The sequence below is a fragment of the Nomascus leucogenys genome, chromosome 3 (genome assembly GCF_006542625.1).
Source record: "Nomascus leucogenys isolate Asia chromosome 3, Asia_NLE_v1, whole genome shotgun sequence".
Taxonomy (NCBI): Eukaryota; Metazoa; Chordata; class Mammalia; order Primates; family Hylobatidae; genus Nomascus; species Nomascus leucogenys.
Genome location: NC_044383.1, coordinates 41532781 through 41554994, shown reverse-complemented (window position 1 = coordinate 41554994; position 22214 = coordinate 41532781). Strand labels below are relative to the sequence as shown.

The 22214-nt window shown below is 41.8% G+C and overlaps 1 protein-coding gene across 11 annotated transcripts in view; it reads right to left on the bottom strand.

Annotated features, from left to right (window-relative positions):
* Positions 1-283: 283 nt before the first annotated feature.
* The window catches only part of CPEB3 (cytoplasmic polyadenylation element binding protein 3), a 248131-nt gene continuing 226200 nt past the window's right edge, over positions 284-22214 (bottom strand). For all 11 annotated transcript variants that reach the window (XM_012505798.2, XM_012505800.2, XM_030809262.1 and 8 more), the window contains one exon: positions 284-6044. In XM_012505798.2, the coding sequence (XP_012361252.1) occupies positions 5817-6044 (228 nt within the window). In that variant the 3' untranslated portion in view covers positions 284-5816. The remainder of the gene's footprint in view (positions 6045-22214) is intronic.

Sequence of the window (22214 nt, the reverse complement as noted above, 5' to 3'; positions counted from 1 at the left end):
AGAATTGGTTTCATGTGGCTTGTCTGGCATTAAAACCCAACTGCACCTCTAAAAACGTGTGTTCACATGTGTCAACAAATACTTTGTTGCAAATATACTTGCGTGTTTTTAATAAACGAGTGTTACTTGTGTCAGAGAAAGGGTGAATTCTGCTGTACTTAGTCTGCTTTAGAGGGATTTGTCAAAAAAAAGAGTTAAGCAAATTGGAATGCACCAATGTTCCCAGATGTGAACCATATACTCCAAGTTATTCCTCAGCAAATGCAAAGGATGACAAGTGTCAGCACTTCATACAACTAGATTTAATAAGTTGTTATTACAGAAAAAAATGAAGTCCAAACTACAAAGTTTAAGCAGTTGTAAGCAGTAGCTGCATTGAGCTCCATGTTTAGTCACAGTACTGTAGTTCCATACAAGCAATATTAGTCCAAGCCCCAAAGGCAGAAGCTGAGTAAGGGTTACTAGCAAAAAACAATCTAAGAGAACAGGTAATAAAAGATACAATACATTTAAAATTAGTTGTTAGTTGAAAAACAAATACAGAGATCTTAGCTGTGAACACTAAAAGTTGTCCATTATTTTGACAGCAAAAAATACAAATACCTAATACTTTATACCCCAACAGAACTATATCCAGGAAAGAAAAAGAGCAGAAGTTATCCTGTGTTAGCACCCAAGTTTTCTACTTGTTGCAATTAACTTTGTCGTCATACAAATTTAAACATCCCCGAATCATATAGCCACTTCTTGACCCATTTTGGGGTATAAAGTCAACAGCATTAATTATAAAACACTCTGTGGTAAGATGGAACACTATTGCAGCTGAGATAGAGAAGTTTGGTTATTATAAAAGAAAAAAAAACAAAGAAATGTTAGCTGACATACCATACAAGCTAGTGAAAAGCAACAATCCATTCAAATAAGCTAGTTTTAACAAAAAGATACATTTTATTCACTAATCTGTGACTAATCTTTCACTCAAACCTTGCAAGTAGAGATGTCACAATACTCAAATATTTAGGTAGGAGCTTTACCCAGTTAAATGCCATTTTTGTTGCTAATATAATAGATAAAATGAAAACTAGCAGTTATTTGCTAATTGCATAAATGCAGTACATTCTGCATTAGCCCATGCCTCACTAACAAGCTATAAAACACAAGATATAGGCAGAAATCTAAGCATAATCTTTATACCACTAAGCAAGAATTTTCCGATTTCTTTTCCTCTGTTCCTAATCATTTATTTGTAGTTAATGTAAAATTCCAACCAGTAGTACCCAATTTGAGTTAAAATTTTACATCACAACTTGATCTAATCTATATATTATTTACAAAACTGAATACATAGAGCGTACCCAAGACCAACTCTGGACACAAGTTTCTCTGAGTTATTGATGAACCCCGCCTCCATAGCGATGGAGCTGAAAGAGGCCATCAACCACTAGTAGAAACATCATCTATCTGGAGCAAGTCATTGGCTGTTCTGTTTACGCAACACCAGTTTTGCAGTTGTAGTTTTTGCTTTGACTGTAGGTGCTATTGCAATGACACATTAATGCCTTAACTGCCCAGCTTCCAGGTGAGGGGGGTGTTGGAAAAGCAGCAGCAGAAAGGCAGACAGATCATGCACACAGTTGCCACAATGAAAGGCAAACAAGGGGCACCAGAACAGGAAGCAGGCATGGGTGTTGAGGAAGATGCAACCCGACACATAGTCAGGGTCCACAGACAGTGGTGACATCCGAGTGTGCTTCCTCAGTGCCACCAACTGAGCCTTACAGGGAGGCAGCATGAGTGAGACCCTGCAGGTGAGGTCTGCAATACACCACAAAGGCGGTGTCCTCTTAGCAACTTCCTGTATGACTCCAATATCACCACTGTCAGTGCACATAAAAGATTCGGCCTGGGAGAAAGGCACTATCTCACACAAGGACAGCAGTTGGTGGCAGGTTCTCTCTCTCTCTCTCTCACACACACACACACACACACACACACACACGACATAATGAAGAGTTAGAGGGGAAAAAGCAATGAAACATTCTGTTGACTTAGCCAGATTTAAAACCCGGTGGTATTTCGGTTGGGTGACTTCATTCTCAGGGCCACAGGTTTGGCTGCACCTGGTGTTGTATAAATCCACCGTGACATCCCTAGAGAACTGCACTGTGACATCCCTAGTCTTACACTAAACCACTGTGATAAAGGAAAAGGCTTCTCAAAATCTCACATGTTCTGCTCATTCTGTCATTTTATTACCCAATTATCCGGTACATTTCCAATCACTTTACATAACCAACCATTTTCATCGTTGTCACACTATTGTAAACCACATCAGCAAGTTAATACATAAAGCTTTGCATTTCAAAAAACTAGACACTTTAGTAACAATATTACAAAGGTTTTAGCTTCAAAAATAACTGAAAATGAAAAAAATAAACTTTTAAAGAATTAGCATCATAAAATTAATTTATTCCAATAAAAATACAAAATAATATTATGACATTGACCAGATATGAAAGTCCCTCCCAGAAACAACTCTATTAATGATTGAGAAAGCACTCCTTAAAGAAAATACGAAATAAAATGAAAAATATGTAAATATGTTTAATTTTTTTCTTAGCAAAAAATCTTTCTAAAAATAACAATGAAAATTTGTCTCAGTACAAAGGCTACATTACTATTGAAAAAATACCAGCATGAAGAAAAGGTACATATTTGACAGTAGAAAAATGATTTCAGTGAATCACAATGTCTAAAGTTTGCAATGAAAATAAATCTGCAATAAAGATTTATGCCTTTTTTCTTTTCTTTTTTTTTCTATTTTTTATACAAACAGTACAAACAGTATTGCACATAACAACAAATAGTCGAGGTTAGGTTATAGCCTTCAAAAAATCGACTAGTTCAAGTGTCACACCAAGGAAAGGCCACAGCAGGACCTGTGTTACCCAGGGGCTTCCCAGTCAAGTTGCAGGTCAGAACACCTCTGTGTTTTAAAAAATAATTTTTTTGAAGGACCCTCTCTTTTAATATAACATTAACAACTTGGGGGCACATTTATTTACAAAACAAAAGGGAACATGTTATAATTTAATAAACTAAAAAAGTTCTCTTTAAAAAAATACAAACAGAAGAACTCTTTCACAATCCTGGTCAGTCGCGCACAATCAACGCTTGATTAGAAATATACAAATTAAGGGAAAGTAGTTTCCACCATCTATTCACAACTTTCAGCACCAAATGGAGTTTATTTTTTGTAACCTATTCTTCAGGACAATGTTTTTTGCCTTCACTTTAGCTTTATGCTGTACAATCTTCCAGCTTTTTAAAAAATCTCAGTGTTATTTTAATACATGAAAGAGGGGTGCTTCTTCAAAAAGTTTTGCTTCTTTCACATAATTAGGTAGATTTCTGTAGGTTAGATATGATCTTTAATATTATAGTTATAAAGCTCTAACTTCTTCATTTTCAAAAAACACAAATAAGCATGAAAAAAATAAAGTTACCCATCTGTTAAATCATTTTCTTGCAGAATTAAATTAATATATATTTTTCTGAATAAACTTACTTAGAAAATATCATTTTCTTTCCTATATTTCAAAATTGAGGTATTGCAAAAGATCATGTCAGTCAGAAAGCATGCCTTTTTCCTTAAAAACAAAAAAAAAATCTGCCAACTTTTGAAAACTGTCTAGAATACAAAAAGTAGTAGTGCATAACAAAATTTCTTGTACAGATGAAAAAAAACCCACAAACATAGAAAAAAACAAACAAAACCACACCTGGGCTGGAAAAAAGCAATTATTACCAAAAAGCCTCAAAAAGGGGAGGATTCTAAAATAAGCATTTTTAATCCAGTAAAAAACTATTTTGTTTTTCCTTTTTGAAAACAAACTATAGCTTGAGAGCCAGTAGTTGCAACTAAACATGGGAGAACAAAACAAAAACAAGCAACACTAACTTAAGACAGTACAAGGACATCACAGCACAGAAAACACAGCGACTTAATCTATTCTGCAGTGTCATATCCAGTCAGATTGTCCCCAGAATTCCAAAACATAGGAAGAAGATTAAAAAAAGATTTACATAGTCTTGCAATCATTGTGTGTGTTTATATATTACTATCTGCAGCCCAAGGGTGAATGCTAGAAAAATGTCCACGCTAGTGCTAGCAGACCTTCATTCTAGACCACGCTAGTGCTAGCAGGCGTTCATTCTACTCAAGCTTAACAGGATAAATCCAGGGAATTAAGTAGTTTCTCACCCAGACAACCAACTCTGCCCAGGCCATCTTATTTTGTACAGACATTTCTTTAGCATCACCATTACACGAATTTCTTAAAAATGTGCCTAGTTTGTCAATCTGACAACTTATCTCTATATCCTGTATATATTCTTAGTGTTTGTAAGCTAAGATGAGCTCTTTGGTTTTCTGGACAAGGTCTGAAGCTATGTAAAATGGTGCAAGCACTAAGAGATTGTAACTAAGAGCTCATGTGTTAGTTTATAATATATCAGTTATGAACTGTCAAGTTCGTTAATGTCTGACAGAGGCTTTAAACAGTTAAGTTTGATCACAGTTAGACATAATCACTTTACTATATAAAATAAATTGCACAATATATAACAGAGCACCGCAAAGTACTTCATCTACCATCCACAAATTTGCTTGAAGAATATCCTACACCTAGGTTTTATATCGGTTGTAATATAGGTCATTCTGTTATGGGCTCTTCCCATTCAGAGCATTCCATTTATTGAGGCATGCCTTCCTCCGGTCAATTACCAATTCTTTGAATGAAAAAAACTTTTTTTAAAAAATGAGTATTTTTATAGCTTATATAGATTCTTAATTTGTGCATTGTGGGAACGTTTTATACTAGACATTGGATATAAAATTTATTGCATGCAGCAACCTGATTAAGTAAACATGCAGTCAGAAATAGTGACCTTCCACCAAAGCTTTCTGAAGTCTATTCTGATCTCCGTTCGGCAGCTGACTCTATCCCTAAAATCACAAAAGTGTGTTGTTGGGTTTTTGTGTTTAATTGATATCTTAGCCTGAATAGAGTATTATGGTATTAATAATACCATTTTAATAGCAGCAAAAGCTATTGCAGCATAAATTTACATAATACTAAAAGATCTAACCAAAATCCTCGGCAAAACAAAAATCAAACATGAAGGAAAAATTAAAGATCCAGCTTATGAGGTATCCTTACAAGTCAAAATAGAGAGCAACTAAAGGCTTATTTTCATGAAGGGTTATCCTTACTCTAAGTGACCCGAACTAATGATTGCTGAATTGTTGTGAAGTTTTTGCTACATCTGCCACCTACTCACGAGTATTACCTTTGGTAAGTCTTGTCCTAGGGGCAACTCTCTAAGTTTCTGAAAATAAGTGCATGCTCCAGTTCAAAACAATCAGAACAACACCACCACAACAACAAACAAAAGAATCACAGACAGTAGCCTGACGGCCGCTGATGAGAATGGCAGTCTACATACTGTCACGAGTGACAAATCAGGTATAAAAAATTAAGGTACCAAGCAGACAAAGGTGTGAATCAAAGTGCAAATCAGTACCATTCTACACTCTGCAATTCTGCATTATACTGGACACTGAGTTCAGTAATATGACTGTAAATAATAATAATAATAATAATAATAATAATAATAATAAAAAGACCCAATTCTTCTTTAAAAATCGAGAACGAATGCACAGATTTCCAGAACACTGTAAGCCCTGAGGCAGTGCCCTCTCTTTTCCCTCCTTGTTATCTACTCCAGTACTTGTGGCTGGGTCGGCCCGTGGCTCAGCTCCAGCGGAACGGGACGTGACGAGGGCGGTCGCCTCCCTCCTTCACCAGGGGTTTGTGGAACTCCCGCCCGGCTCGGGAATGTATGCTCGCCCAGCAGTATTCACAGTAATACTGCAGACAGGTGACGTTGGCACAGAAGAACGGGGCAAACTTCCCACCACAGCGTGTGCCCTGGCACTCATCACACATCTGATCATCCAGCACATATGGCTTTACTTCAACCTGGACCCAAAGAGGAAAGACAGAGAAAAATGGTTTAGCAAAGCTTCCTCCCATGTCTTGCTTTTGAGAGTTTACAGTAATAGCTTCATGGTATGTCTCAATCAGACGCTGCTTTCAACTCTGCTGATACTGGATGGTAGTTGAGAGCATGGGCTTTGGAATAAGCTCCTTGATTTACTTCTTGCGTGACATTAGACAAATTCTTAAAATCTCTGTGCCTCTGTTTACTCCATCACTGTATCTGTAAAATGGGTATGTTTACACACACATAAACACATTACACACACACATTTGTGTAATCTGTAAATGGGTATAACAGTGTTTACATCAAAGGGTGCTGGGGAGGATTAAGAGGGGCTGTGCACGTCAAAGCACATGAGCTGAATCCTGAAAGCCGGGCAGCATCTGACAATGCAGGCAAAGAAGAACATTTCAGGGAGAGGAAGCAGCCAGGACAAAGGCCATAAGCAGGAGGAAGCAGGCACATCCTTGGGAGATGCTGTGGCTGGAGCCAGGCCTGAGGGCAGGAGGCACAATGAATATGGGAGGAGCTGAAGGGAGATGCTGCTGTGAGGCTGTGCACCTCAGTGTCGTAATGACACAGCTCCGAGACTAACACCCCAATATTGCATACCATAGACTGGAGAGGAAAAGGGACTCACAGCTGAGGTGTTAAGAAGCTACTATAATAATTGGGGCTTTTTTATTTTTGGAACTTTCTCTGTTGCCTTAATCTCCCCCCAACACTGGAAACTTCAATAGAAGACAACTTTTCATCATAGCCCTTTAGGGAACCTTTTTAAATCTAAATGAAGCAAAGCTGCATGACTGAAAACCAAAAAAAGAAAAAGTTACCACGTTCTCACTCACTTTCCTAGAACTTTAGAAAAGAAACATCATTAACTTTATTATTATCTTTTTAATTATTATTATTATTTTTTGAGATGGAGTCTCACTCTGTTGCCAGGCTTGAGTGCAGTGATGCGATCTCAGCTCACTGCAACCTCCACCTCCCAGGTTCAAGCGATTCTCCTGCCTCCGCCTCCCAAGTAGCTGGGATTACAGGCGCCCATCACCACACCCAAATATAATTTTTATATTTTTAGTAGAGATGGGGTTTCACCATGTTGGCCAGGCTGGTCTCAAATTCCTGACCTCAGGTGATCCACCTGCCTTGGCCTCCCAAAGTGCTGGGATTACAGGTGTCAGCCACCACACCTGGTCTGCTACAACATTTTTGAAAAGCAAACTAGCAAATTATTCAAATTAAAAATATGTATACCCTTCGACCCAAGAATCCCACATTTGGATATTGTTCCTGCTGTAATCCCAATGCTTGGAAATGTAACCACCAGATGTGAGGACACATGTAAAGTATATCTATTCCAAGACTTGTCCACAATGGCAAAAAATCAGAAACAAAGTAAATGTCTACCTACAGGGAAACACTTGAATAAAATGTGGGATATTTATTCCCATGGAATATCATGCAGCCATGAAAAAGACTTAATTAGTGCTACATCAGTTGATGAGAAAAGATTTCCATTACACAGGGACATTAGGACCAAGTGGAATGATGGATACAAATACCTACTGCAAGCTGTAAAATGCTGAACAAACATACTTAAGGTCATGTAATACATTTGTGCTGATATTTGAGAATGCAGTATTAATAAAACAGCACCTTCTGTCTATTTGAGCTTCCAACTAAGCTTGGTAACAATGCTCCTTACTGGCTGAAGGGTTTTAAGGGATCTAGTCTACACAGTACTTCAGATGTGTCATGTAGTCTTTCATAACTGCCTCGAGGCCAGAGGCATAGAGTGATGCCTTATTTACCAGCTTTCTTAGGGAATAACACATATCTCAGGTTATTTTTCCAGAAACCAGGCACTTCTCCTTTTTGGTGCCAAAATATCTTGAATGTTGATGTTTTTTTGATGAAAATCTTGCTAAAATGTACTAGTCCCCCACCCCCTCTTAAGCAGGAGACATTATGACATTCTTCATAAGGAATGACAAGTAATACAATGCAGTAGAGAGTTTTCACTTTTTCTGTCCGTCCCCTTCAAAATCTGGCGGTCTGCTATCATATCTAAAACACCTTCCAAACACCTCTTTTAAGTTTGCAATTTCCCATCATTTTCATTTTGCCTAGAAAGCTAGAAAAATCAAGTTTGTGAAGAGCTGAACATTAAATGCCAACAGATATGACTCTTAATATGGTGAAAAAAAAATAGTCTGGGTGCAGTGGCTCATGCCTGTAATCCAAACACCTTGGAAGGGTGAGGCAGGAGGATCCTTCGAGCCCAGGAGTTCGAGACTAGCCTGGGCAACAACAACAAAAAAGTTAGCCATGTGTAATGGTATGCACCTGTAGTCCCAGTTACTTGGGAGGCTGAGGCAGGAAGATCCCTTGAGCCCAAGAGATAGAAGATGCAGTGAGCCAAGATGGTGTCGTTGTACTCCAGTCTGGGTGATACAGTGAGACCCTGTCTCAAAAATATGATATATATGTAATAATAGCAAAAATAAACAAATAACGTGGCTTTTGGATTGCGACTGTGCTCTCAGGGGCCTTTCCTGAAAGCTTCCAGAGGGCAGTCTTCCAGATGAGTGAGGGTGCTGTCCCTGCAGAGCTGCTCCTCTCAAACAGCAACAGTCAAACAGTATTTCTGGATTGAAATCAACAGAAGAGAGGCAGAGCAAGATGGAAGAATAGAAGTCTCCACCCATCAACCTCCACCCGACCCGTGCCCCACAAGAACAGGAAGTTAATAACTACCTACATAGAAAAAAATAGAAGAGCCAAAAATCAGGTAGCCTCTCGTAGTACCTGGTTTTATCTTCATATTGCTGAAAGAAGCACTGAGGAGTCAGAAAAATAGTCCCAAATCACCATGCATTTAAACCAGCCCAAGCCTGAGGGGAATCTCCGATTCCAGCAGTGGGAACTTGAGTTCCCCCAAACCTCGCCACTGTGGGCTACAGTGCTCTGTGTCTCTAAATCAGCTTGAAAGTCAGTGTAGGCCATAAGGACTGCAACACTTAGGTGAGTCCTAGTGCTGAACTAGGCCCAGAGACAGTGGATTCGGGGTGACATGTGGCCTACTGAGACATCAGCCAAGGGAGTGCTGGCATCACCCCTGCCCTAACCCCAGGCTGCAAAGCTCATGGCTCCGAAAGAGACCTCTTCCTTCAGTCTGAGGAGAGGAGAGGGAAAAGTGGGAAGAGCTTCATCTTGCATCTTGGATATCAGCTCAGCCACAGAAGGATAGGGCACAGTCAGAATTGTGAAGTCCCTTTTCCAGGCCCTACCTCCCAGGTGACATTTCTAGACACACCTTGGGCCAGAAGGGAACCCGCTGCCTTGAAGGAAGGACCCAGTCCTGGCAGCATTCATTACCTGCTAGCTGAAGAGCCCTTGGGCCCTGAATAGCCAGCAGTGACACCCAGGACCTTGGGTGAGCCTCTGAGACTTGCTGGCTTCAGGTACCAGCACGGCCACAGTTGGGTAGAGCACTGGGCAGGCTCCTGGGGTCCCCAACTCTAGGACTTGACTCTTGAATGGCATTTCTGGACCTGCCCTGGGCCAGAGGGGAGCCCAGTGCCCTGAAAGATGGGTTGCAGGCCAGGCAGTATTTACCACAAGCTGACTTAAGAGCCCTAGGGCCTTAACGGTCTGGCAGTACTTCTCATGGCTTGGGGTGGCGGTGGCTGAAAAGTGAGACTCCTCTGCCTTTGGAAAGGGGAGGGAAGAGTGGAAAGACTGCAGTTGTGGTTTGAGTGCCAGCTCAGTCACAATACAACAGAATACCAGGTAGACTTCTAAGGTTTTCCACTTTAGTACATGATGCTCGGAGAGCACCTCTGAGTCTGCCCAGGGGCTTGGGGAACCTCGCTGCCCTAAAGGGAAAGCCACAAGCCTGGCTGGCTTTGCCACCTGCTGATAGTAGAGCCCCAGGGCCCTGAGCGAACACAGGCAGTAACCAGGGAGTGGTTATGGCAGCCCTTAGGCAAATGCTGGCTTCAGGTCGGACACAGCACAGTCAGAGTGGTGGTGGCCACAGGGGTGCCTGCGTCACTCCACCCCCAGCTTTACGTGGCTGAGAACAGAGAGACTGTTTGGGAGAAAGTAAGGGAAGAGAACAAAAATCTCTGCCTGGTAATGCAGAGAATACTCCCAGATCTTGCCCAAGACCATCAAGGCAGCACCTCTATGAGTCTGCAGGAACCACAGCATTACTGGGCATGGGTGACCCCTAAAGCATAAACAGCTTAGAATACAACACCCAAGTCCTTTCACATATCTGGAAAACCTTCCCAAGAAGGACAGGTATAAATAAGCCCAGACAGTGAAGACTACAATAAATACCTAATTCTTCAATGCCCAGACACCAAAGAACATCTACTAGCATCAACACCATCGAGGAAAACATGACCTCACCAAATAAACTAAATAAGGCACCAGGGACCAATCCCGGAGAAACACATCCCGGAGATATGTGACCTTTCAGACAGAGAATTGAAAATAGTTGTGCTGAGGAAACTCAAAGAAGAGACAAAGGTCACTATATAATGATAAAGGGGTCAATTCAACAAGAGGATATCACAATTCTAAATATATATTTGGGCCGAGCACAGTGGCTCACGCCTGTAATCCCTGCACTTTGGGAGGCCAAGGTGGGTGGATCACCTGAGGTCAGGAGTTTGAGACTAGCCTGGCCAACATGGCAAAACCCTGTCTCTACTAAAAAATACAAAGAAAATTAGCAGGCATGGTGGCAGGTACCTATAATCCCAGCTACCCAGGAGGTTGAGGCAGGGAAATCACTTAAACCCCAGAGGTGGAGGTTGCAGTGAGCTGAGATTGCGCCACTGCACTCCGGCCTGGGCGACAGAACAAGACTCCGTCTCAAAAATACATACATACATACACACATAAATATATATATATACACACACACACACACCCAACACTGGAGCACACAGATATAGAAAGCAAATATTAGTGCTAAAGAGAAAGGCCCCAATACAATAATAGCTGGAGTCTTCAACACCCTACTTTAATCACTGGCTAGATCTTCTAGACCAAAAATCAATAAAGAAACATCTTTATTGATGAAAGACGCAGACTTAATCTGCACTATTGAACAAAGGGATATAATAGATATTTATAGAACATTTCATCCAAAAGCTGCAGAATACGCACTCTTTTCCTTAGCACATGGATCATCCTCAAGGATAGATCATATGTTAGGTCACAAAGTAAGCCTTAAAACATTCAAAAAATCGAAATAATATCAAGCATCTTCTGTAACCACAATGGAATAAAACTGGAAATTAATAACAAAAGGAATTTTGGAAACTATACAAATACATGGGCGGGGCACAGTGGCTCACGCCTGTAATCCTAGCACTTTGGGAGGCCAAGGCAGGTGGATCACTTGAGGTCAGGAGTTTGAGACCAGACTGACTAACATGGTGAAACCCCATCTCTACTAAAAATACAAAATTAGCCAGGCATGGTGGCACATGCCTGTAATCCCAGCTACTTGGGAAGCTGAGGCAAGAGAATCGCTTGAACCTGGGAGGTGGAGGTTACAGTTAGCCGAGATATCGCGCCATTGCACTCCAGCCTGGGCGACAAAAGTGAAACTCTGTCAAAAAAAAAAAAAAAAAAAAAAAACCACAAAGAAAAAACAAATGCATGGAAATTAAGCAATATGCTCCTGAATGACCAGTGGGTCAATGAAGAAATTAAGAAGGAAACTGAAAATTTTCTTGAAACAAATGATAATGAAAACACAACATACCAAAACCTATGGATACAGCAAAAGCAGTACTAAGAGGAAAGTTTATAGTGTAAGCCTACATCAAAAAGGAGGAAAAACTTCAAATAAACAATCTAATGATGAAACTTAACTAGAAACACAAGGGAGAACGAAACCCAAAATTAATAGAAGAAATAAAGATCAGAGCGGAAATAAAATGCAATTGAAATGAAAAAGACAATAGAAAAGTTAAACAAAACTGACAAACTTTTAGCCAGACTAAGAAAAAGAAAAGATTCAAATAAATAAAATCAGAAATCACAAGGTCAGGAACTTGAGATCAGCCTGACCCACATGGTGAAACCCTGTCTCTACTAAAAATACAAAAATTAGCTGGGCATAGTGGTGTGCGCCTGTAATCCCAGCTACTTGGGAGGCTGAAGCAGGAGAATCAGTTGAACCCGGGAGGTGGAGGTTGCAGTGAGCCAAGATTGCGCCACCATGATCCAGCCTGGCGACAGAGTGAGACTCCTCAAAAAAAAAAAAAAAAATCAGTCAATCATATCAACAGAAAGGAGGATAAAAACGATATTATCATTTTAATTGATGCAGAAAAAGTATTTGATAAAATTCAAAATCCCTTCCTGATAAAAACCCTCGGCTGTGTGTGGTGGCTCACTTCTGTAATCCTAGCACTTTGGGAGGCCAAGGTGGGTGAATCACTTGAGGTCAGGAATTTGAGACCAGCCTGGTCAACATGGCGAAACCCCGTCTCTACCAAAAATGTAAAAAAATTAGCCAGGCGTGGTGGTGCACACCTGTAACCCCAGCTACTTGGGAGGCTGAGGCACGAGAATCCAGGAGGTGGAGGTTGCAGTGAGCCAAGATCATGCCACCACACTCTAGCCTGGGTGACAGAGCAAGACCTTGTCTAAAAAATATATATATATAAATCAAAATAGATTAAAATATTAAATCTAAGACCTCAAACTATGAAGCTACTAAAGGAAAACACTAGGAAAAATCTTTAGGACACTGGTCTTGGCAAAAATTTCTTGAGCAATACCCCCCAGTAAACAGACAACCAAAGCAAAAATGGACAAATAGGATCACATCAAGTTAAAAAACTTTTGCACAGCAAAGGATAAAATCAACAAAGAGACAACCCACTGAATGGGAGAAAATATTTGCAAACTACCCATCTGACAAGGGATTCATAACCAGAATATGTAAGGAGCTCAAACAACTCTACAGGAAAAAAATCTAATAATCCAATCAAATATGGGCAAAAGATTTGAACAGACATTTCTCAAAATAAGATATACAGATGGCAAATGGAATATGAAAAGGTGCTCAACATCACTGATCATCAGGGCAATGCAAATCAAAACCACAATGAGATATCATCTCACCTCAGTTAAAATGGTTTATATCCAAAAGACAGGCAATAGCAAATGCTGGTGAGGATGTAGAGAAAAGGGAACCCTTGTACGCTGTTGGTTGGAATGAAAATTACAACCACCACAGAGAACAGTTTGGAGTTTCCTTAGAAAAGTAAAAATTGAGCTACCATATGATCCAGCAATCCCATTGCTGGGTATATACCCACAAGAAAGGACATCAGTCTATCAAAGAGATATCTGCACTCCCATGTTTGTTGTGACACTGTTCACGATAGCTAAAATTTGGAAGCAACCTAAGTGTCCATCAACAGATGAATGGGCCGGGTACGATGGCTCACACCTGTAATCCCAGCACTTTGGGAGGCCAGGGCAAGCGGATCACCTGAGGTCAGGAGTTTGAGATCAGCCTAGACAACATGGTAAAACCCTGTCTCTACTAAAAATACAGAAATTAGCTGGGTGTGGTGGCGGGTGCCTGTAATCTCAGCTACTCAGGACACTGAGGCAGAAGAACCGCTTGAACCCGGGAGGTGGAGGTTGCAGTGAGCCAAGATCGTGCCATTGCACTCCAGCCTGGGCGACAAGAGCGAAATTCTGTCTCAAAAAAAAAAAAAATGAATAGATAAGGCAAACGTGGAACATATACACAATGGAGTTCCACTAAGCCATAAAAAGAATAAGATCCAGCCATTTGCAACAACATGGATAGAACTGGAGATCACTGTTAAGTGAAATAAGCCAGACACAGAAAGACAAACATCACATGTTCTCATTTATTTGTGGGATCTAAAAATCAAAACAATTGAACTCACGTACATAGAGAGTAGAAGGATAGGCTGGGAAACGTAGTGTGGAGCTATGGTCGGGCAGGAGATGGAGATGGATAATGGGTACAAAAAAATCAGAAAGAATGAATAAGACCTACTATTTGATATCACAACGGGGTGACTATAGTCAGTAATAACTTAATTGTATATTAAAATAAGGAGTGTAATTGGATTGTTTGTAAGTCAAAGGATAAATGTTTGAGGGGATGGATACCCCATTCTCCATGATGTGCTTATTTCACATTGCATACCTATATCAAAATATCTACTATCTACACCCACTATGTATAAAAATTTGACTGGGCACAGTGGTGCACATCTGTAATCCCAACACTTTGGGAAGTGGAAGCAGGTGGATCACTTGAGGTCAGGAGTTTGAGACCAGTCTGGTTAACATGGTGAAACCCCATCTCTATTGAAAATACAAAAATTAGCTGGGTGTGGTGGTGGCGCCTGTAATCCCAGCTACTCCAGAGGCTGAGTGAGGCAAAAGAATCACTTGAACCTGGGAAGCGGAGGTTGCAGTGAGCCGAGATCACACCACTGCACTCCAGCCTGAGCGACAGAGTGAGATCCTGTCTCAAAAAAAAAAAAAAAAATTAGCCAGGCATGGTGGCACACACCTGTAATCCCAGCTAAAATTACCAACAAAAATAAAAAATAAAAATAAATAAATTGTTAAAGAATAAAAGGGCATAAGGAACCAAAAACAAACAAACAAACCAAAAAGAAACAAAAGAGAAGTAGCTGCATGAAGGATATGGGTGTTTAGGTTGGCTCGTACTAAAGGGTGATTATTTTGGGTCAAGTGGATTCACCCACATGACTAGTATTTATGGAGTGCCTGTTCCTTGTCAGCCACCCTATTAAAACTGAAATGAATTGTAGACCAATACAAAGTTCTTTCCTAAAATAACTTATGCTCTATAAAAGAGTTTCTGAAAAGCATTCCCAAACAATTTGTGGTTTTTGCCATATCCCAGTGCCATCTATACTATTACCTAATATTTTAGTAGATTATCCAAATTAACTCTATTTTTCCCAACAAACAAATATATAACAAAATAAAAACTGGCTTATCTGTTAACCACTACAATTACCTGGAATATCATTAACCTATGACACTTTGGACATACCAATCTTGTGGGATCACGTTACTGATCTATATTACCATTAAAGTTCAAATACTAGAGTCCCATGCAGAGCTGATCACATCGTTAAGCTGAACCTCTGTTTCAAAGGGCCTTGCAGGCAAAGGAGATGAGAACTACCTACAGAGAGACACTTAGATTCCTGCTCATAAGCCTAATGGAGATGACTATACCCAAAGATGCAGAAGAATACATGTAATTTATTGATGAGATTGTAACCACAATGGATAAGATGGACTGATATGGAGCCTTAGATGAGTGGCTAGAGAAGATGGTAAAGGGAATAATATATTTAGAATGCTACAGACAAAGAGAAAGCCGTACTTTTTTAACAAACTGATCTCAATGCTTGTTTTGTTTCTAACAAGCTAGAGAAAATATTTCAGTCTGCAGTCATTTTGTTATTACTCAAAAAACTGACCTTCTGAAGTAAATAAAGCAATGGCTAAACAACTCTTAGTGGCAGAGAATAGATACTAGGGAGACCATAAACTATTCGCAGGTGCAGAATTCCTTCTCAGACCTCGAAAGTTGTAGGAATAGAAAGGAGGCATTGGCCAAGGTCAGGCTAAGTTTGAGTTATGTACTAAACGTTCTATTAAGGCAGCCAAAGACTGGCCTCTGTTACAGTCTGTCTTCGGTGGTGGGAACAATCAAATAAATCAGTCAGCCCTCCCTCCCTCCCTCCCTCCCTTCTCTCTTTTCTTTTTTCTTTTCTTTTCTTCACTCTGTGGCCCAGGCTGGAATCCAGTCGGCTCGGACTCCCTGCCTCCCTCCGGCTCCCATGATTCTCCTGCCCCGGCCTGTGGGCTGCCTGGGATTGCCGGCGCGCGCCACCACCGCTGCCTGCTTTTTCTCCTTTGGCTGGAGGCGCGGTTTCGCCATGTTGGCCAGGCTGGTCTCCAGCTCCTGACCCCGAGTGCTCTGCCCACCTCGGCCTCCTGAGGTGCTGGGACTGCAGACGGAGTCTGGCTCACTCGGTGCTCGGTGTTGCCCAGGCTGGAGTGCGGTGGCGTGGTCTTGGCTCGCTGCAGCCTCCGCCTCCCAGCCACCTGCCTTGGCCTCCCAGGGTGCTGGGATTGCAGCCTCTGCCCGGCCACCGCCCCGTCTGGGAGGTGGGGAGCGTCTCTGCCTGGCCGCCCATCGTCTAGCGCCTCTGCCCGGCCGCCCCGTCTGGGAGGTGAGGAGCTCCTCTGCCCAGCAGCCACCCCGTCCAGGAAGTGAGGAGCACCTCTGCCCGGCCGCCCATCGTCTGGGATGTGAGGAGCGCCTCCGCCCGGCCACCCATTGTCTGGGAAGTGAGGAGCGCCTCTGCCTGGCCGCCCATTGTCTGGGATGTGAGGAGCATCTCTGCCCGGCCGCCCCTTCCGGGAAGTGAGGAGCCCCTCTGCCCGGCCACCAGCGTCTAGGAAGTGAGGAGCATCTCTGCCCGGCCGCCCCGTCTGGGAAGTGAGGAGCGCCTCTGCCCGGCTGCCCCGTCTGGGATGTGGGGAGCACCTCTGCCCGGCCGCCCCGTCTGGGAGGTCTACCACGGAGGCCAGAAGCAATGTGGGGCTGGACGTGGTGGCTCACGCCTGTAGTCCCAGCACTCTGGGAGGCCGAGGCGGGTTGATCACTTGAGGCTAGGAGTTCGAGACCAGCCTGGCCAACATGGCGAAACATGAAAAATACAACAGACAAACCAACCAACCAACCCAGCGACAACAAAACAGGTCTACCCTGGAGTCATACTCTAATTTTTTCTATTTTCCTCCCTTTCTGATCCTTTATCCCACTTTCTTTTTCTTCCTCTTCCTTCTCCTTCTTCTTTGTCAAATAGAGGATTGAGTTATTATCATTGATCCATACAAAGTCCCTCTCTCATTTATTTTCTTTAATTCCCACTCCCCATTTCTATTCCCCATCTTCCCATGTGCAACCTTCCTAATATGTTTGATATGCATCTTTTTGTTTGTATGTATTTTTAGAAAATGTTTATTGTTTTGTGTGCAAAAAAATTAATAAAAAATACTTAAAAAAAATAAAGTAAAATCTCAAAACAAAAAACAAAAAACAAAAAAAAACAAATAAATCAGTCAGGCACCGGCTGGGCCCGGTGGCTCATGCCTGTAATGCCAGCACTTTGGGAGGCCAAGGCGGGCAGATCATGAGGTCAAGAGATCGAGACCATCCTGGCCAACATGGTGAAACCCCCGTCTCTACTAAAAATACAAAAATTAGCCAAGTATGGGGCATGCACCTGTAGTCCCAGCTACTTGGGAGACTGAGGCAGGAGACTAGCTTGAACCTGGGAGGCAGAGGTTGCGGTGAGCCGAGATCACGCCACTGCACTCCAGCCTGGTGACAGAGCAAGACTCCGTATAAAAAAAAAAAAAATCAGTCAGATATCTAGTTATTCTAAGGCATGTAAAGCATGCTTATGGGTGACTAGAAGGCAAGTAGAAGCAAGGATTTCAGATAACAGAATCAAAGTAGACAAGCTGGAAAAAGAAGCAAAGTGAAGCGATATAATTTAATAGGAATAAATCTAAGGCTGGTATCTAGTCAGAAAAATTGGCAGCACACAGCCAAAGTGTAGTATTGGGTCAAAAAAAGAAAGAAAGAAAGAAAAAAATTGGCAAAAAATTGCTAAGTCAAAGTGTAAAGAAGATGTAGTTAAGCTGCACATCAAGCGAGGCTTTAACTCAAAGAATCAGGAATATGAAGAGGCTGACAAAAGAACAAACCTAAGCTAAGGATTTGTTGCAGGTCATAAGAAGGAAAACAATGAACTGGAGGTCATGGGTGTGAAGGGCAGAAGAGAAGATGTGCAGAGTTGCCATACTATATCAGAGGAAAGAGATAATGACATGAGCACCTCTGTGCTTAAGAGAAATCTAGCAAACAGAGGTCAAGCCAGAGAATACTGGCTCCAGGTGGTGATTTCAGAGAACCCAGAACATAGAGTAGGTGAGAAGTAGTATGGGGGCTACTTGAATGGAAAACATTAGCTCTGAGGTTGGGTTCCTCTTCTGGCTTCAAAGGAGAGGCTCTCATAATCAAATTGTTGGGGTAAACTACTGGACACAGGGACTTGAGTGAGTACCTTCTGTCTCTCTCCAGACTACCCAGAAATTTAGGCCAAATGCTACAAGGGGCCATTGCATTGTCAGGCTTTATCAACAGAGGCAAAATATTTAGACCACTGAAAGGAATAGCCAGCTGTACTCTGGGTAAGAAACCTCAACTCTGGCTTTCCATTTTGAGCACCTCACTTTAGAAGGACATGACATTGTCAGAAGGACCTGACTTACTTGGAGATCCTACACTATGCTGGCTGAAAAGAGGCCATGATTCACAATAGAGACATCTATAATATGGCCATAGACATCCACAGCATTTCCAGGATCAGAAGTAGAAACTCCATCCAACTAGAGGCTGCCCCGTGGTCACTGTTTGGTGTGAGCTCAATATACCGTGTGTTTCAGAAATACTCTGATAGCTCTTAGGAATGAATTATATTCATTAAAGAGGTATACCTCAGTAATGAGGAATGTAGTTTCTTTTAACTTTTTTTTTAAACTCGCTAGGTTACTTCGAGAAATCAGACCATACAAAGTAGTTATCAATGATAAAAAGAAGTGAGAAATCAACTGATAACATAAGCAAGCTGTTGACACAATATTTTCAATTGTTAAAGGCAACACAACAGAGCTAAGTCTAGACACAAGATAACCAAAGCTCACCGCCATGATAGATAATGTCCCCCATATTGGGTAATCAATGTATTAGTTAAGAAGGTTGCAAATATATGACTCAATCAAGAGAAGAGCATTTCTTTACTTTTTAATTTTTTATTTTACTTTTGAGACAGGGTCACTCGCTCTGTCACCCAGGCTGGAGTGCAGTGGCGTGATCTTGGCTCACTGCAACCTCCATCTCCTGGATTCAAGAGATTCTCGTGCCTCAGCCCCCCAAGCAGCTGGAATTACAGGCATGTGCCACCATGTCTGGCTAATTTTTGGATTTTTGGTAGAAATGGGGTTTCATCATGTTGGCCAGGCTGTTCTTGAACTCCTGGCTTCAAGTGATCAGACCGCTTTGGCCTCCCAAAGTGCTAGGATTACAGGCATGAGCCACCACACCTGGCTAAAGAGCATTTCTAAAATGAGTATTATTTCTGACCAATAGAGGAAAATTTCAACCCCAGTTCACTATTTTTTTTAGACACATTCCTGAGGTCTGAGAAAATCTAAGGGAACACAGCACCTCAAATAAGTTTAATAAATTACATTTAAACTACAATAGCTTCATTTAAAGAGTACATCTGGGACTCAGTGCTTCAACATGAGCCCATTTAGAATCAGTTCAAGTTATAATTTGAACTCACACCTGGGTTTTGCCTGTCCTTTAAAAAGTCAGCTCGGCCAGGTGCAGTGGCTCACACCTATAATCCTAGCATATTGGGAGACTGAGGCGCAGAGATCATTTGAGCTCAGGAGTTAGAGACCAGCCTGGGCAACATGATGAAACCCCCATCTCTATCAAAAACACAAAAAATTGGCTGGGCGTGGTGGTGCACTCCCATGGTCCCAGCTACTCGGGAGGCTGAGGTGGGAGAATCACTTGAGTCTGGAAGGCAGGAGTTGCTGTGAGCAAAGATTGCACCACTGCACTCTAACCTGGGTGAAAGAGTGAGACCTCGTCTCAAAAAAAAAAGTCAGCTCAGCCAAAATCCCGAAACTGTGACTCTTTAGAGTCAAATCAAGCAGAGATCAGTAATAATATATCAAAGTTCTCCTTTTTAAAAAATATACTATGCAATGGCTAGGAAAAGAGCAGCACTAAAAACTTGGTTTTAGAACTATTTAAGGGAAAAATGTTTAAAAAATTAAGGGTTGGGCTGCGTATGGTGAGGTGTGCCTGTAATCCCAGCTACTTGGGAGGCTGAGGCAGGAGAATTGCTTGAACCTGGGAGGCGGAGGTTGCAGTGAGTCGAGATCACGCCACTGCACTCCAGCCTGGGTGACACAGCGAGACTCCATCTTAAAAAATAAATAAAAATAAATTTTTAGTTTTTCAACTATGAGCTGGAATGCTGTTGTTTAGAAAGCAGATGACAGATGCCTAGAAAATTAAAGTGGCAGCCAGGCACGGTGGCTCACACCTGTAATCCCAGCACTTTGAGAGGCTGAGGTGGGTGGATCACCTGAGGTCAGGAGTTTAAGACCAGCCTGACCAACAAGACGAAACCCTGTCTCTACTAAAAATACAAAATTAGCCAGGCATGGTGGCGCATGCCTGTAGTCCCAGCTACTTGGGAGGCTGAGGCAGAAGAATCTCTTGAACCTGGGAGGCAGAGGTTGCAGTGAGCCAAGATAGCGCCACTGCATTCCAGCCTAGGCAACAAGAGCGAAACTCCGTCTCAAAGAAATAAAAAAAAGAAAGAAAATTAAAGTGGCGGGCTGGGCGCAGTGGCACACGCCTGTAATCCCTGCACTTTGGGAGGCCAAGGCAGGCAGATTACCTGAGGTCAGGAGTTCGAGACCAGCCTGACCAACACGGAGAAACCCCGTCTCTACTAAAAATACAAAATTAGCTGGGTGTGGTGGTGCATGCCTGTAATCCCAGCTACTTGAGAGGCTGAGGCAGGAAAATTGCTTGAACCCGGGAGGCGGAGGTTGCGGTGAGCCGAGATCACACCATTGCACTCCAGCCTGGACAACAAGAGCAAAACTCCATCTCGAAAAAATAAATAAATAAAAATAGATAAAATTAAAGTGGCAATGTGAAAACAGCTTTTCCACACCAACAAAGTTATCCAAAACTCTCAGATATAGCAAATCCACAGTTATAAATTTTAGAAGCAATCTAGGGTAGATTTTTAAAAATCAGAGGGGAAACAGTTGGGATTTTATTTTGTTTTTACTTTACAAAGGATGAGACTTACCATTTTTCACATTCTCAAGTGCTAGGGTTATGAAAGATTTTAAAATTACCTTTGTGCCCTTCCCACAGTTTAAGAACTTACTTATTTTCCCATAGCAGGGCTTCTGTGTCAATGCCTCTGCCATATGTTATGGAGTGCGAAGAGTTCTATGAGGGCTGCTCTGTTTAGCCTTAGGACAATGTTCAAATGAAACACAGAAGGGTGGGCTGACAGTATCTGGCACAGTGGTTTCCTGCTATGCTGCTTGGAAATGGGGCTGGAGGTATGGGTATAAATCAGTCCAAAACCAAGTGCTAGTATCATATGGTGAACAAAGGGCAAGGAAATTGTTAAAAATGTGAAATGCATAACTATCATGGTATCACCCCCTCAGGGTATAGAGATGCAGAGCACCCTTGCTATACCACAACCTCATGGGCCTCTGTTTCCCCTAGCCTATGAGGGGTTTGAACCAGCTCTTACAAGTAGGAATAAGCACTCACCAAAATTCTGCTAACTTACTTGTAACACCTGACTTCTAGAGCTGAATCTGAATGTTCTACTAAGTATTTAGAAAAAAGGCAATGGACCTTTTTCCAATTCTTTATCTCATAAACAACCTTTACACTCAACTATGAGCAGGAAAGATGAATATTTAAATCACTGTAAAGTTTTCATATTAAAAATGATCACAAGTCCAAGGGAGGAGACATGAAAGAACAGAGAAGGACAGGAGAGTCAGAAGTCAGGACTTGGTAGGAGAGCCTGGACAAAAGGTTCTATTCCATTCAAACATCTTTACCTTTCTTTAGATAACCCAAACTCCCTTTAAAAAACTATTCCTAGTCAAGGGCTCAGAGACTCCCAGTACTTCAAAATAAGCCCAGGTAGGATTAGTTCAGATGATATTTGAACTCACTTCTGAGTGCTGCTTCCTCTAGGGTCAAGTCAAACATAGCTATAGACACAGCTAGGAAGCTTTCAAGCCAGGTCAGGCAGGGACCACTAAGAGCAGCAAGATAAAGGCTGGGTTGTATGAATCCCAACTAAGGACAGGAGTAGAAATAGTCTGAGAACAGGTCATCTCATCCTTACTTCTTTTGCTAT